The following is a 16,274-nucleotide window of genomic DNA, read 5'->3' as shown; positions in this document are numbered from 1 at the left end:
GGTTTACAAACCCTTCATTTTCAGGGACCAGCAGCACAGAGGATGAGAAGAGCCTCCTGAGCAGCCATGGAGGGGTTACAGCTGCGGGTAAGGACCCCCTCCCGCAGCTCCCACTATCCTCCAGGGTGCCTGGCAGATAAGGGGGGAGAAATCCCAGCTCCATCTCTGCCCTGCCAGCCTGGGAGCTGGGAATCATTCCCTTGTCTGTCGCTGTGGGGGGAACTCCAGGAGGCCATTCAGGATTAAGCCCAGAGAGTGCCTGAGCTCCTGGTTTAACTCCCCGCGTCCCCTCCCCTCGAGCAGCTCCAGGGGCTGGCTGGAGGCACACAGGGACTGGCCCTCTCCTGCTTAATCGCCTCCTGTTCGGATGTCAGGAGGAGATGAAGCTGCTATAAATAGACGGTGAAGCCCTCCTGGTTTCAGCTGTGATTCACACACACGGCACAGGAGCATTAGGAAGAATTAACATCCAATCTCTCCGGCGCTTTCCTGTGCAAACGCCGTGCTGTCCCCGCCACTTAAGCTCCTTTCCTGGGAGGGGGGGATCAGCAGCACTCTCTGGAGGGCCTGGGTGGGCCAAATGGATGGGGAAACCCAGAGCAGGACCCCAGGGGAGATGAACCTGGGGCAGGTATCCTGGGGAGATAATCCAGGCTGCTGCAGCCGGTGACGGAGCAGCGCCCGGCCGTGACACAGAGCTGCCTTTGGGAGATGCTGAGGGCTCCTGCTCCCCGCTGCCCGGGGCTGAGGCTGCCCGGGATGGGCTTGTTGAAGTGCCTACACGCCTGGACGAGGGACAACAGCCTTTGGGACTGAGGCAGCTCCTGGAGGTGGTACGTGAGGGGCTGGGGGTCTTTCTGGCTCTCCCTAATCCCTGCTGCGCTGTGCCTTGACCGAGCGACCCTGGTGGGGCAGGACGGTGACCTGGGTGGCCCATTGGGAATCCCCAATTTTTCTCCCCATCTTAATTTTGCAAAGCTCAGGGGGGGAAAAATACCGTATCCTGCTGCTAAGCTGTCCCCATGGGAAACTGCGTGCACTCATTCCTGCATGTGTTTGCATTCATTTGCATGTGTTTAAATGCTCAGTGTCCCCCTCCCCCTGCCTTGCTGTGTCTGTGCTGTGAGCAGTGACAGTCACAGAGACACGGAGTGAGGGGGAAACCAGAGGAAGGTGAGACCAGACAGGTCCTGGAGTGGGGATTGTGATGAGTGTTTGTAGGGAGCTATCCATCTGCTTGCCTGGCAGTCTCTCCCAGGTGCAGGGAAAAACCGGTGTTTTCCCTGAAAGATGGTTTGGAGGGCAGAGCATCTCCTCGGGTGGATGAATACCTCTCGCACGTTCCGGTATCTGGTGTCCCATCAATGAAGGAGAGATCCATATCTCCAGTCCCTGGTATTGCCAGGGTTTCTTTGCATTCCCACAGGGCAGAGAAGGAAAAAGAGCCATTGGGGCACTCATGATCCACATGAAGTAAAGGGGGATTAGACTGAAGGATGGGTTTGGACTAAAAGATGAGCTCAAACTCGGTGTCTTTGGGACCTCAGTTAGTGGCCCAGGGAGTCTGGAGTCCATGAGATGAGGAATACACCAGAAAGGGGGATTTGGACTGAAGGATGGGTTTGGACTAAAAGATGAGCTCAAAGTCGGTGTCTTTGTGTCCTCAGTTAGTGGCCCAGGGAGTCTGGAGTCCATGAGATGAGGAATACACCAGAAAATCGCCTTCTCACCTTGTTCTTTGGGATTCAGGAATCGGGGCTTTTCAGTGAAGCAAGGAAAGAGACTGAAAAATGGTCAGAGGAACTGAAAATTGGTGGAGGAGTCAATGTTATTAAGATGGGATAAAATTCAAGAAAGTCACCCCGTGACCACTCCAGGGCAGAGGGTCAGCTCTGAGTGACATCCTCGAGCACACACTGAGCCCTGCCAGTGTGAGGGGATTAGAGATCTCAGCACAGGCTCTTCCTTGAGTGGTGGAATCTCCTGCCTGCTCAGGCCCTGGAGGAGGTTGGTACATCCAAAGAGAAATGGGATTGGTGACAGGATGGCATTCCCCTATTTAGAAACAGGCTGGAATACGGGCCTGGAGCGCTCAGGCAGGCTCAGGTGTGAGTGGGTCTGCAGGCACCCGCACAGTCTTCAGCCATCCTTGAATTTTAATTATGTTATGGAAGAACCTGACATAAGCTGCTTTCAGAAATTCCTAGAGGAATGCCTGACCGGGCTGAGGGCCTTCAGGAAAAATTATGATATATTTCTGTTATTACGCAGAAAGTGGAACTACAACCCAGAGTTCTGCTGAAGGCTGGAAAACCCAGCTGGATCCACAGAATTTTGTGTTAGTCTGGGAGAGGTTCTGCAGATTCCCTGGCTGTGAGTGACAAGGCTTGGTTGATTTGCAGAAGCTTTTGCATGAACTATCCTGCATCTCAAAAACAAGGAGGAAAGAAAAGGCTGTGTGGAAATCTAAAGGGAATATTTCAATCTGTCTATCCTACAAGTGAGTCCAGACAACCTGAAACAGCTTAGGAATGTGGAACATATTGGATGCAAATGGCAGGCCATATGTTTTAAAACATTAATTGCCAAACTTTCAAAAGCACCCTCCTGACCTCCTGCAGGCAGTCAAGGAGCACAGCTCAGGCTCAGGCACCTCCTCATTTGTCATCTGTTCCTTGTTTTTCCTCAACACTGATCTGGTTCTCTCACCAACCTGGATGGTCTCCAGTGTTGTGAGAGCTGCACACACTCAAATATCAGGCAGTTTCCCAAAACATGGCATCTGTAAATGCCAAGCTTACAGATGGTACGTGATGGAATGGGATTTACAGGCACAACAGAGAAGGGTAAGGGCAGCACAGGGTGAAAAAATCCATCATTCATCTAGAAAAGCTGGATCTGCTCAGATGGTCTGGCTGGTGGCTGCCATGAACAGATGCTGGACTCTGGAAAAAAGGGGCTGGAAAGATATCCAGGAATAAGTCAAGGTGGTTGAGAAGGAAGGAAGGGAGAGCTGCAACTGAGACTCCTCCCAGGCTGGGATGATGAGCTTCAGGGGGAGAAGGAAAAGGAGTGGTTGGTGCTCCACAAGAACCAACAAGAGGAGGAGAGGAATGGCTCACAGAGAGCCAGAAAGTCATTTCTGGTTCCAGTTACCCCTGCCCTTGTGCAGCAATCTGAATTCTGGGTACTGAAATTACCCCAGAACCCCAGAACAGTTTGTGTTGAAGAGACCTTAAAGCTCATCCCACTCCACACCCTGCCGTGGGCAGGGACCCTTCCACCAGCCCGGGTGAGTCCTGTCTCTGCAGCAGCTTCATTCTCCAGCACAGGGGCCTCTCTCACAGCTGACACACGCAGCTGTTTTCTCTCTCCCCTAGCCCGTTCCTTTTCCATCCCCAGCAGGCACCCTGCAGCCGGAGCTTCCTCAAGCTCGCTGCCATGGAGGTGAAGTGGATCCACGTCTTGGTCGTGTTCCTCTTCCTGCTGTCCGTGGCCATGACCGGCTGCTTCCTGTGGCAGTACAGCCTGCCCAAGGTGGAGCCCAGTGAGTAGGGGGTTTTAACCTTGGTCGTGGTGTGGCACAGAGATTTGGAAAGCTAATAAAGGCTTTATTCCCGTTTCTCCCCAAAGAGCTCTCCCCCAGGTTTCCTCAGACAGCAATAAAGCAAGGCCACAGGGGAGGTGAGGGCTGGGTGGATGGAGGTACCACATCCACCAGTGATGGTGTGCAAAGAAGCTTCATCACTCCTGGCCTAGATTTGGATAACTGCAAAGGAGGCTTTTTTTTTTCTTTTTTTTTTTCTTTTTTTCTTTTTTTCTTTTTTTTTTTTTCTTTTCCAGTTACTCCAGTTTGGAAACAGGTTTTTCTATACCTTACCATGTGCTTCAGCTTCAGGTTTTTCTCTCTTTCCTATTCCCCAATTCTTTGCTCTGGCTTAAGCCCCCTGATTCACACTAGAATTCATGGAATCACAGAATCATAGAACGGTTTGTGCTGGAGGGACTTTAGAGCTCACTCTGTTCCACCCTCTGCTATGGGCAGGGACACCTTCCACTGCCCCAGGCTGCTCCAAGCCCTGTCCAGCCCGGCCTTGGACACTGCCAGGGATCCAGGGACAGCCACAGCTTCTCTGGGAACCCTGTGCCAGGGCCTGCCCACCCTCACAGCCAGGAATCCCTTCCCAATATCCCATCCATCCCTGCCCTCTGGCAGTGGAAGTCATTCCGTGTGTCCTGTCCCTCCATCCCTTGTTCCCAGTCCCTCTCCTCCTCTCCTGGAGCCCCTTTAGGCACTGGAAGGAGCTCTGGGCTCTCCCTGGAGCCTTCTCCTCTCCAGGTGAGCACCCCCAGCTCTCCCAGCCTGGCTCCAGAGGGGCTCCAGCCCTTGGAGCATCTCTTTGGCCTCCTCTGTTGATTATAGGAAACTCAACTGATGCACTCAAGCTGACAGATCAGGGTAGTTGCATTTACGAACACCTTGGGATCAGCTGGGAAAATAGTGCCTCCAAGTAAGGGAGTTCCCATCTCTCTCTGAGTTTAAAGATCTTTGCTGACCACAAAAATTTAATCTCTCTGTGGGAAATGGAGGATGCAGCCGATTCAGGAGACAACTGATGGAGCAGGTGTGGGCCCTACCAAGTGTTGTTAGTGCTGGATTTCAGGTGGCCCTCACAGGTCACTCCTGTCCCTGTTTCTGAGGTTGGGACACAAGGGATGATTCTTGGTCACTGTTCTCCTGAACCCCAGCTCAGAATTCCCTCTAGACACGGGCAGTCCTTTCCAGGGGGGCTAAACCCACTGCCAGGCACCCCAGAGCCTTCTGCAGCCCCAGTTCCTTGCTCTCCCAGGTTGCAGAGTTAGCTGAAGCACATCCTGTGTCCATGCCACGCTGGAATTAGCAGTAACAGGGCCCAGTGCCCCTGCCAGCCCTGTTTTACACCAGACAGAATAATTCAGGGTTGTCCCTTCCCTATGCAGAAATGTCCCTTAGGCCAACACAAGCAAGAAAGCTCGTGGTGGCTGCTGAGTGAGGTCCAAGCTTGTCCATGTGTGTGCTGAAGTCACCTGTGTCACCCTGAACCGTTTTCCAGATCCATCTGTGATGGAAGTGAGGTCAGAAGCTGTGCAGATGTGTCCCCGCTATCCTGAGCCAGTCCCGCTGGACCACCCCCTCCCCATCCTGAAGGAAGCACTGGAGAAGGTCTGTGGGGAGGAGGGGGACACACAGCTCTTGGCTGTGAGGTCCGGGGGTCCAGGGACCCGGGGGAGATGGAGGATTTTGCCACTGATCATCCCTGGGGAAGGGGGTGGGGAATTGAGGAGGGGGAGAACGCGCAAGCCTAGACATGGAGGTGTAAAACTCCTCCAGTGAACAGGTCAGTGAGCACTTCTCTTGCCCAGAGGGCGAGCTGGGGTGGACAAACATCATCACTTGTCCGTCAGAAGGTCTGGTGAGCTTCCACCAGCAAAAAAATAATGGCTCCTGGCATCTGGTCCACTATGAGGCAGCCCTCATGTCCTGGAGAGTACCTGGCTCAGGTATCTCCAGTGCCAGTTCAGCAGCCAGTGCCAGTTCCTTATTTTCATTCTTTGCTGGCTTTCCCCACACCCCTGTTTAAAAATCAAAAAGATGACCATACATAACTCCTGGGAAGGGAGTGGAGAGGAAGGAGAAGGGGAAAGGGAAGGGAAAGGGAAGGAGGAAGGGGAAGAAGACCTGCATCTGACTGGAAGAAGGTGTGATACACTGTCATTATATCCTCGGTGTGAGATGGATCAGACATTTTAGCACTGCCTGAGGTTCTGGCAGACCCCATGTGCTCTGAGGAAATACTGCAGCATTGCTCTGACTGTCTGGACCATAGGTACAATCATGCTCTGACAGGACATTCCCTATTTTAGCCTCTATCAGGGCTAAATCAGCACTGTAAACAATATTCAACATGCAAGTAAATCAGGGATTTATACAGTGGAAAAAATGTTTTCTGTTATATTTCATGTTACTTCTCTAATAATCTAAACAAAATCCTATTTTATTTGCCTTTTTTTTTTTTTTCTGCCTTAAGGCACTGAGCAAATGTTTCCACAGGAGCATCCACCACAGCCCTGGGCTCCTGTTGCTGAGAGCTCAGGACCAGGTTTGGGCAGTTTCCCTGCACACACATGGCTTTATCCACATTGAATTTCAATTCCCATCACTTCACATCCACTTTTATGAAGTCTCTGCCTGTCTGCAGGTCCAGGCAGTTCTAAAGGTCAGACTGAGAAGAGGAGGACCATGACTGTCGACATGAATATTAGACTCACATGGGTTGGAAGAGACCTCAAAGCCCGTCCTGTCCCACCCCTGCCATGGCAGGGACACCTCCCACTGTCCCAGGCTGCTCCAAGCCCAGTGTCCAACCTGGCCTTGGACACTTCCAGGGATCCAGGGGCAGCCACAGCTGCTCTGGGCACCCTACATTGTGCACCACGGGTGGTTGGTTATTGGGTTGCAATAAAAATAATTTAGGTGCCATTTCATAATTGGACAGTTTATCCTTAAAAGGCCTTGTAAAGAAAGAGATCGGAGCCATTTTTTAGTTCATTAGCTGGGAGTCACTGTCTGTGAGACTGTAACGTAGATAAGAATTAATAAACATCTGAGTGCAAACACCAAACACCGTCTCTGGAGCATTTACTCCCGACTCTAGCAGAAAAGAAGATTTAAAAAAAGCCACACTTTTGGAAGCTCATGATTTCCCTTCCGTCCCCAGGTGGATCAGATGCTGCGGCAGAAGATGCACAGCTCCGGCCTGCCGGCCATGTCGGCCATCGTCATCTACAACGACACCGTGCTCTGGACCGGCAACTTTGGGAAGAGGAACGCCTCCGACCCTGCCTCGGGGGTGCCCAACGAATACACCATCTACAGGTGAGACCCCTGGCACCGGTGTGAGAGCCAGGAAAGGGCACACGCGCCCACGGAGAGCCGGGACCTGGCAACAAAACCGTCACAAACTGCGGGAGGTTTTGCACAAACGGGACGCGGCCACTGGGAGACGTTCCTCGAGCCTTTACTGCCACATCATTCTCATAACAGGTCGAGACAAATGCAAGATGGCAACAACTCGTGTCTTGCCAGCAGCAGCTGAAGATTTTTTTTTTTTTTTTTGTTACAGGGCATTTTAAAATCTTTCTAGCCAACAGCACGTTGCTAAAGCTTACAGACAATTGTTCCAGCCAGTCACTAAAAGCACGCGTGCACCTGCTTCAAACAGTGCTTGCTTGAATGCTTTCTGTTAACAATACACAATACTCTTATTAAGCTTAAAACCTTCTACTATCTTGCTAGGTGTATTTTTCTGCAGTCTTAAGGTCTGTCCTGGCCAAACCTAGAACTCAAACTATTGTTTCATGTCCTTGCTTGCTGTACTATTGTAACTTTTCCTACTTTCAAGCTTTGCAGCTGTGGCTAGTCCTCAGGTTCTCCTGCTCTTTCTGTTTCTGGAGCCTGCTTTTGCAGCTTTCTGAAAATCTCCTTTAGTATTTCCCACACAGGTCCATGCAGGAACCTCTTCTGGCTTATGCTGGAACTTTGTGAGACAAAGCGAATTCCTGGACTGTTACATGCTGGTGGTTTACTGAGTTACTTTGGATTTATGTATGGGTGTTTTGTTTTGTTTTGTTTTGTTTTCATTTAATTCCGGCAATATTTTAAATTGGAATAGCAATGACCCTAAAGAACCTGAAAACATACTACTTACATGGGAATGGTTTCTTGTCCAGGGCACAAACATGAAGACCAAGAGCTGGCACAGATTTGGAGAGCAGAGAGGAGACACAGGGTTCAAAAAAAAAATAATAAATGTCAGTTTAGGAAAAACTGATTTTTGGGATGAATATCTACAGAACATGTAAAGTAGACCCATAAGCTTATTCTTCATTCCAGTGAAGTCAAACTCATATTGCCTGTTATTTTTTAGGTTAAGACAGAATCAAGCTTTTAATGTGTGCTAAAACCCAAGAACAATGATGAAGGAAATGCTTCCTTCCTCTGAAGATGAATTTTCAGTCAATTGTAACTGTGTTAGCTAAGAAACATGGGTTGCGCTCCAACTATAAAATTTTGCCCGTGAAATGAACAATTTTGGACGGTTCCAGCAGCTGTGATTATCTGTTCCTTCCCATCTGTGTAATGGTAAAATGACCTCATGCTCTCTTTCCCCCAGAACCATTGGATGATTTGGGTTGGAAGGAACATTCAAGCTCTGGTTCCAGACCCCTGCCATGGGCCAGGGGTGAGGTTCACGTCCCTGGGTGGCTCAAACCACCAAACTTTCAATTAACAGCTGAATGTGCTGACTGATGTGCCACAGGGGTGGCCTGGATAGACCCCAAAACCTGTGGAAATCTGGGATTTAGGGAGAGTTTGGTAGTACTGGGTAAATAGTCCAACCTAAATGATTTTGTGATTTTTACATTGAAATTCCAATAAACTACTTGAGAGTTTTTATGGTGTTTACTAACCAGTAATTTACAATTTATGTCGTTTTATGGATGCCAAGTGAGTAGAAAGAGATCAGCAGCCCACTGCACTGCTGGGGGGCAGGCAGAGGTTATGTTGCAGCCTACAAAGATTCAGATTTAGGGATATTAATTCAAACTTCCTACCTGTATTTTAGCCATTCCCTCTGCAATGAGCAAAGGTGTCACGCAAAAAATCACGGTGACCTCTTCTTTCCTCTTGATTCTTAATGCTAAATTCCTCCAAATGTCTCTTCCCTAACAGAATTGCCAGTGTCTCCAAGATCTTCCCCACCATTATGTTGTACAAGATGTGGGAGGAAGGAAAAGTCACATCCCTTGACGACCCACTGGAGCGTTACGCCCAGAACTTTGTCATTAAGAACCCTCTGGGGAGGCTCAAGGACTCGGAGCAGAGATACACAGCAGACGGGCTGGTTTTTCTGGAAAAAGGCTCGATGCCGCTGAAGCCATCCCGAGTCACCCTGCGCAGAATGGCCAGTCAGCTCTCAGGTGAGGCAGCTCCCCGAGCGTCCCCGGGCCTCTCTGCCCTGAAACACACCGCAGATAGCAGACTATATTCCAGGAATAAAAAAAAAAAACCTGCTGGAGGCTGTTTCCCAGTGCACTGGGCACTTCCCAGGGATCGGGCAGGGCTCTTGGAAGCACGGTGCCAGCAGCTCCGTGGCATGCTCAAAGGGAACTCCTGTCCAGGACACCAGGCAGGAAAGGGGCTGAGATGAGGAGCTTTTGCCCCTGCAAGGTGAGCACAGAATCCTTTCAGGTGAACACATTTCTTTCAGGTCAACAGATTCCTTTCTCCTCGGTACCATGACCTGAAGTCAGGCTCCAATTGCACAACAGTGTTTCCTACTCCAGCCCCAGGCGCTCTCGTTTTTCTGAGATGTAGAGTTCAGGGTCAAATCTCTTTGCTTTGAATAGAAAGGCCTTGATTGCTGAGCTAAATTTAGCTGTCAGCGTGGTTCCTGATCCAGGATTCCTGAGCTATTAATAGCTTGGCACTTGCTGTCAGAGAAGTGTTAATCTGCTGCTACCTTCAGAATTGGGGAACTCATACATGAGGGGAGAAGGAGCTCACAGGACTAAGAACTTTAACCTTTCTCAGAAACAAAGCTGCTAATACTTGACTGAGGGATTTGCAAAATGTAACAGCCAAGGAGACTGTGCTGATAGCACGTGAGGTATTTTGATTCATCAAACACTTGCATTTTTCCAGATTGGAATAGATGCCCTAAAAATTAGGACCTAAAATCAAAATAGCATGCCTGCAACTTGCGGGACCTCGGGATGGGGTACAGCATCATCTGAAGCAAGCCAGTGTGAAAACGAGGGCTCCCCAAAATGGAATGATGCTGAAACCTGGAAGGAAGCAGATAAACAACCCAAAGTGGCCAGTGGCCACCTCCCAGCCCCTCTCCCTGCAGACAAGGTGTGGCTCCGTCCAGCCTGATGCTGTGCCCTTCAGGGGCACCAATTCTGCCTGGTCCCCTGTCACTCTCATGAGCACCTGGAGCTGCTCTGACTGCTCCTGTCACCCAGGGAGGTGTGAAGTGCACCCCAGGAACGTTGTAAGGAGCATAAGTCAGAAGAGTACCTGGTCATGGCATAATTGTTTGTGCTATGCAGCCCCTCCATCGCTTCCATCTCCGTGCTGGATCTGTGCCCCTGCTCAGCTCCTTTTATGCTCCTATGTATTTTTGGATTTTAGAATGTGGCCCAGATTTCCCAGAGCACCCCCACAGGACACACCAACCCTTGGACCCTGACAATTCAGTAGAAGGAGACGCACAGTTTCAAAATCCCAACTGCAAATCAAAGGAATGTTCCGGTTCCACTTTCCGTTTGCTGTGTGTCAAACCCCAAAAAGGAATAAGTTCTGCTTAGCACTGGGATCAAAGCCACTGCATGACACATTGTAAAGTGGGTTTCATCTAAATTCTCCCAGCAGAAACTGATCTGTAATAGATCCTCATTATCTGGTCTCTCCACTGCATATTACAAAAGTAACTCCAAAGGTTTTTCTCCTCAGCACTTGATGGGCCCATTGCTGGAGGGAAGCTCCGGCTTGTTAAGACCATGATTTTCCACACAAATGACAGGAGGGGATGCAATTGTAAATTATTAACAACGTGCTTGTCACTTCAATTAGCAGCCCATGAGGCAGAAATCAATGACTCTGGATTATGTTGTGCTCCGGTTTATCATTTCCAATGAACCTCAAGGAGACACTGCGCCGCTGTCGCAGAGCTGGCGAACTCTCCCACTGCTCCGACGTTTTCTTTGCTGCCACTGGGGCAAGTATGTAATGAAGGAGCCCATTGTGCACTGGGAGATGTCAGTGCATCTCTTATCTGGTCATGCAGCTGCACAAACAACCGCAGAGCAGGGGCAGAAGCAATGCTCTCACTCCAGCACAAATGCCACGTTCAGGCCAGCTGAGAAAAACAAATGCTGCAAAAGAATGGGGCCTCGTTCAGCTTTGGCAGGATGCAGGACAAGAGGAAAAGGCCTCAAGTTGTACCAAAGGGTGCTTAGGTTACATATTAAGAAACAAATTCTCAGAGGAAGGGTTGTAAAGCCTTGGCAAGGATTGCCCAGGGAAGTGGTGGAGTCACCATCCTGGGAGGCATTCAGAAAATGCGAGAAGTGGCACTTGGGGGCATGAATTAGTGGTGGACATGACAGTGCTGGGCTAATGGCTGGATTCCATGGTCTTGGAGGGCTTTTCCAACCTGAGTGAATCCATGATTAGGACATGGTCACTGAGCACACAACTGTGAGTCATTTTTCTGACAGAAACATAACATTTCCCAGTTTTCTCCCAAACATCAAAGCAAGTTGCACATCCACATCAAAGCAAGTTGCAAATGGCAGCAAGGATTCCATTCCAAAAGTGATCCAAGTTCTGGCCTAGGCAAGCCACAGATCCAGTGCAGAGGAGCTGGGGTGACTCAAAGAGTACTGACCAAAAAATTTTAGGGAATCCATGTTCAGTGAGGAATGAAGTGTGAAAAGAACTTGATATTTTCCACATTTAGAAACCCTGAATAATTAAAAGTGGACAAAACCTTGGTTTTTTCTATATCGAGAAACCCTGACTAAATGTTGCTGAAGATGAGAGGGAAGATAAGAAAACTTTAGGCCAAGCCTGGAGTTGTCCAGAGAAGTTTAGGCTCTCTGTGGTGAAGTGTAAAGAATGAAATCCCGTTAAAAGGGGCTGTTACACATGTTTGTGGTCAAGGGAATGCAGGCACACGGAAACACAGGGATTTCCCAACACCCTGTCTGCCCCTCTCTTCCAAACCACACTGGGGGATCCAGGATAATTTCCATCATTCATTGAGGAGCTTTCACTGAGATGCAGCAGCCCAGAGTTAAATTTGGGGCAGGACCTGTGTAACCCAGAGCCAGGAGACTGTGACTTGGTGCCATGTCCTGCTGCTCAGCAGGAGCAGGCCCTTGCTGTGTCTCCAGAGCTCTCGTGTCCACCACTACTGGAATTCCTTCTGAGCCAGGTGTTTTTAGCTCCACGAGGGTCCAACACACTCTGAGGGCATCCAGCACCTCACAGAAAATGGCTTAAATAACTTTGCGAGACGGCGTGGTCGAGTGTATCTTGGAAAAGCAAAGAGGTTTTAATAAAAGAAGAAAAATAGTACAAAAACAAAAGAATAAAGATGTGCACAGTGTAGGGACAGGTCCCACACACCTGCTGCAGCACCCCGAGAATGCACAGAGAAGCCTCGTCCTCTTCCTTAAGTATTGAGGGATTTGGGTGGGTTTTTTGGCAAACAGTCCAATACAAAATAACTACATTTCTGAGGAACAGATAAAGCGACCATCAGTGGTTTTTGTCTTGGCATTGAGCCCAATTACTGCCAGGGGAGCAAATAAGTTTCTGGCGCTCTTCCCTTAAAAGGTTCTGGGGTGAAACTTTTCCTCACAGAAAACACCAACCTGGTGCAGTGCAACACACCACCGGTGCTTCCATTTTTCCGCTGAACCTTGCCTTTGCTCCCTCTCCTCCAGAGCCATCATTTCCGTGGTTTCTCGCTCTTTCCCCTGGCACAGGTCTGCCCAGGAGGCTGCGATCCACCAGCCTGCTCTGGAAGGGCAACACACAGGACGCCCTGGCGCTGCTCAAAGATGATGTCCTGGTGGCCGACCCAGGAACCAGGTCAGATTAACGTTTATTTAGAAGCTTTTGGTCTGGATGCGTTCTCCACCCTCAGCCCCATCCCCAGCCTCCACGGGCAGTGGATAAAAGGCAGCCATTCCCAAAGAGAGCTTCAGCCATCTCCCCACACACCTGTCAGAGGCTGGGAAAAGAGACTGTTGGAAGTGTCAGGGTTGTGTTTAATTTTTTAAGCCCAGGTGAGCCAAATTAGACTGCTATATTTCACTTAATGAGCCTTAAATGATGCAGATTTTCAAAAGTGGAAAGGCACTTTAATTTAAGCAGCTTCAATCATCACGGGTTTCAGTTAAAATCATGTCTGTGGTGAGTTGTGTGTCTCTAAATGATCTAAAATGTCTATGAATGCTTGTTTCAATTCCTGTAGCCTGTTAAAAGTCTGTTACCTGGGTTGCAAACGCTGGAAAATGTCATGGAATCATAGAATCCCAGACTGATTTGGGTTGGAAGGGACATTAAAGATCAGCTTTTTCCACCCCTCTGCTGTGGGCAGGGAGACCTTTCACTACCCCAGGTTGCTCCAAGCCTGTCCAACCCAGCCTTGGACACCTCCCCACAGCCTTCAACAGCGGACAGCAGATGAGTTAAAGGATTCAAACTAACTGGGAATAAACCTTCTAAGGCTGCAAAATTGCTTGTTTATTAATTACAGTCTGAAATAATTTACCCAGGATGGCTGAGGATCTACCAGTCATTTGTGTTAGCTCTGTCTCGTATCATATAAGAGGCTGTGACGGATATTCCTTAAAGGATTTCAGGACTTCAATACCATCAATTTCTTTGGTATTTTTATATCTTTATTGTAACTTACCTCTGTTGGTATCGTTATTTTATGATCCCGATGAAGATAAATAAGGACATCCCCTCATAGTCTCTCAATGCCTTATTAAATGATATGTTGATAGTTTTTACTCTCTCTTTGTTCGTGGTTATGCTTCCCAGCCAACAGATCATTATCCCCAAAGGGAGTTCCCATTCACTGATACAGATGTTTTAACATATTTTTCCTATGTTGAAATTCAGCTCCATTTCGAATACAAGGTTTTACATACAGAATGTGCTTGTTCATAGGGTAAGAATGTATATGCTCACCGTGCTTTTATTCAACTAAATGGGCTGGAAAAGGTTGAAGTGGTACCAAATTTATGATCTAAATAGGTCTCAATGAGATGTGTGGCTTCACACAATTAAAAAAACCAACAGGGTTGAAAAATATAATGAATTTTGAAAATGTGTTTTTAAAAAATGCCCCTTCATGTCTTCATGCCATTAAACTTCATTCAAGTGTGAAGACTTAAATCACTTCATGGTTATTAAAGATTGGAGTACTCAGGTTTCTTTAATGACTCCACATTGCTGGATGCTTCTTTGTGGGCTTTTAAGTGCTTTTTAAGTGCTTTTTACCATCTTAAGGTAGCTTAGGTATCCAAGTGATTATCCCATGGCAAATCCCCAAAGAGGTTTACCCGGGATTTTGAGACCTTTAAGGTGAGCACCTGGAACTCTCCACGCTGCTCTTAAAAAGAATGGATGGTGAACAATTATAAACAGCAAGTCAGGTTATGCAAATATAGAGGGATTGCTTCTTTTCCATCTTCAGCTCTCTCTGTACATCAGGGTTAAACAGCTCTGTTGATGTTCCCGTAAAACATTTCTCTTTCTTGATTTAACAACAAATCGTGGCAACAACATGCAGATTTTTCTCTGTCTCCCCTTCATCTGTCATTCCATAAAATGTGAATTTTTCCCCGAAGAAGAGAGACCCAGCCACTGATTTCGCATATCACTGATGAATAGCTGATCCCAACTGATGGAATCTTGCGTGGTGTCAGATGTGATAAACCCCACAAAATTCCGTCCCCTCTGAGGGGCCAACCCTTGCAGAGAAATGGCTTAAAATAATTTGTGAGACAGCATGGTGTAATGTGTCTTGAAAAAGCAAAAAGATTTTAATAAAAGAAGAAAATAATACAAAACCAAAGAATAAAGCTACGCACAGTGTAGGGTCAGGTCCCACACACCTGCTGCAGCACCCCAAAAATACACCAAGAACCTCGTGCTCTTCCTCAAGTATTGAACAAATTAGGTGGATTTCTTTCGGCAAATAGCCTGACAGAAAATAACTACATTTCTGAGAAACAGCTAAAGACACCCTATCAGTGTTTTTGTCTTGGCATTGAGCCAATTTCCACCAGAAGAGCAAAGAAGTTTCTGGTGTTCTTCCCTTAAAAGGTTCTGGGGTGAAACTGAGACCCTTTTCCTTATATAGAAAACATCTCCCTGGCGCAGTGCAACACCCAACACGCATTCCTCTTCCTTCCCAGATGCCACTACAGCAACCTGGCCTTCTCCCTGATGGCCCACGTGCTGGCTGACCACGCGGCCGACGGGCAGTACCAGCGCTGGATCTCGGAGAACATCCTGGACCGCCTGGGCATGGAGGACACCGGCTTCGACATCACGGCGCCCATCCGCTCCCAGATGGCCGTGGGCTTCTACGGCAGCCAGCAGCCGGCCCCGCTCTACGACCTGGGCTGGTACCGGCCCTCTGGACAGATGTACTCCACGGCTGCTGACCTGGCCAAGCTGGCCATGGTCTTCTTGGGCAGCTACCACCGCCGGCTGCTTGAGCCCGACACGGTGAAGACGATGCTGACGCCCCTGTTCAAGTGCTCCGTTGAGTACTTCGCTAACAAGACAGGCACGCCCTGGGAGATCAACGAGCAGCTGGGGTACGATGTCATCAGCAAGGACGGGGACCTTGATGGTTACTCAGCAACCTTCTCTCTCATCCCCAAGCTCCGCCTGAGCTTCATCGTGCTGATGGCAGGGCCCAGACCTCAGGGTGGGAACATCGTGACTCAGACGTACGAGTATCTCATCCCTGCCATGGAGACAGCATTCAGAGAGGCCGACAAAAGCTTGGTTCCCCCTCCAAACCCCATCCCTTATGTTGGCTACTACACCTATTCCAACCTGACTTTCTACGAGATCAAAGTTGGAATTGGTGGGGTGCTGGTCATGCAGCAGTTTGGGCCTCACGTGGAAGAGCTGATCCCTGAAAAGTATCGGACGATCAAGCTCCACCACCTGGAAGATCGCGTTTTCCAAGTCGTTTTTGACAAGGAGTTCCCGTGTGTCCTGCACCTGGGCTCCGCCTCCATCTCGCTGGAGACACAGAACGGGCAGCTCTTCAACTTCTACCCCTTCGACCGCAAGGGTTTGTCCCCTGGCTTTGACGCCCCGGGGCTGAACACCTACAATGTCGTGCGTGTCCTGCGCAAGCCCGTGTTCTACAGCTAAACATTCCCTGCTCTTCCCTCCGCTCCCGGGAGCTGGCTCCGAATCGGTGTCTTACCAGACTCTCCTGCCTGTGTGGCTTTGTGGATGCCATTCAAAAGGGAAGGATGGAGGCAAATGACTTTTTTGCCAAACAAATCCTTCCCGCTTTTAAGACGACTTTAATGACTTGTCGTTGGCCCCCAGCAGTGGCACCTGGAGATACCTGCAGGAAAAGGGAGCGGGAAAGTGCTGGATGGATGTGTTTGGG

At 49.0% G+C, this 16,274-nt stretch overlaps 1 protein-coding gene across 1 annotated transcript; it reads left to right on the top strand.

The window, feature by feature from the left end:
- Positions 1–768: 768 nt before the first annotated feature.
- Positions 769–16,027, top strand: LACTBL1 (lactamase beta like 1). Its single transcript, XM_040084725.1, has 7 exons — positions 769–833; positions 3,403–3,547; positions 5,094–5,203; positions 6,759–6,916; positions 8,774–9,021; positions 12,601–12,706; positions 15,049–16,027. Exons 2-7 carry the CDS (start codon positions 3,442–3,444, stop codon positions 16,025–16,027), a joined length of 1,707 nt encoding a protein of 568 aa, XP_039940659.1. The 5' UTR covers positions 769–833; positions 3,403–3,441.
- The last annotated feature ends 247 nt before the right edge of the window (positions 16,028–16,274 follow it).

Source organism: Hirundo rustica, chromosome 22, assembly GCF_015227805.2.
Source record: "Hirundo rustica isolate bHirRus1 chromosome 22, bHirRus1.pri.v3, whole genome shotgun sequence".
Classification (NCBI taxonomy): domain Eukaryota; kingdom Metazoa; phylum Chordata; class Aves; order Passeriformes; family Hirundinidae; genus Hirundo; species Hirundo rustica.
This window is presented reverse-complemented; position numbering and strand designations above follow the sequence as displayed.

Bases quoted from the DNA above. Each gene is read 5' to 3' on its own strand.
- LACTBL1 (XM_040084725.1), top strand. From the start codon at position 3,442: ATGGAGGTGAAGTGGATCCACGTCTTGGTCGTGTTCCTCTTCCTGCTG. The intron at 5,204-6,758 runs GTCTGTGGGGAG...TTCCGTCCCCAG, and splicing joins TGAAGGAAGCACTGGAGAAG to GTGGATCAGATGCTGCGGCA. The intron at 9,022-12,600 runs GTGAGGCAGCTC...CCCCTGGCACAG, and splicing joins AATGGCCAGTCAGCTCTCAG to GTCTGCCCAGGAGGCTGCGA.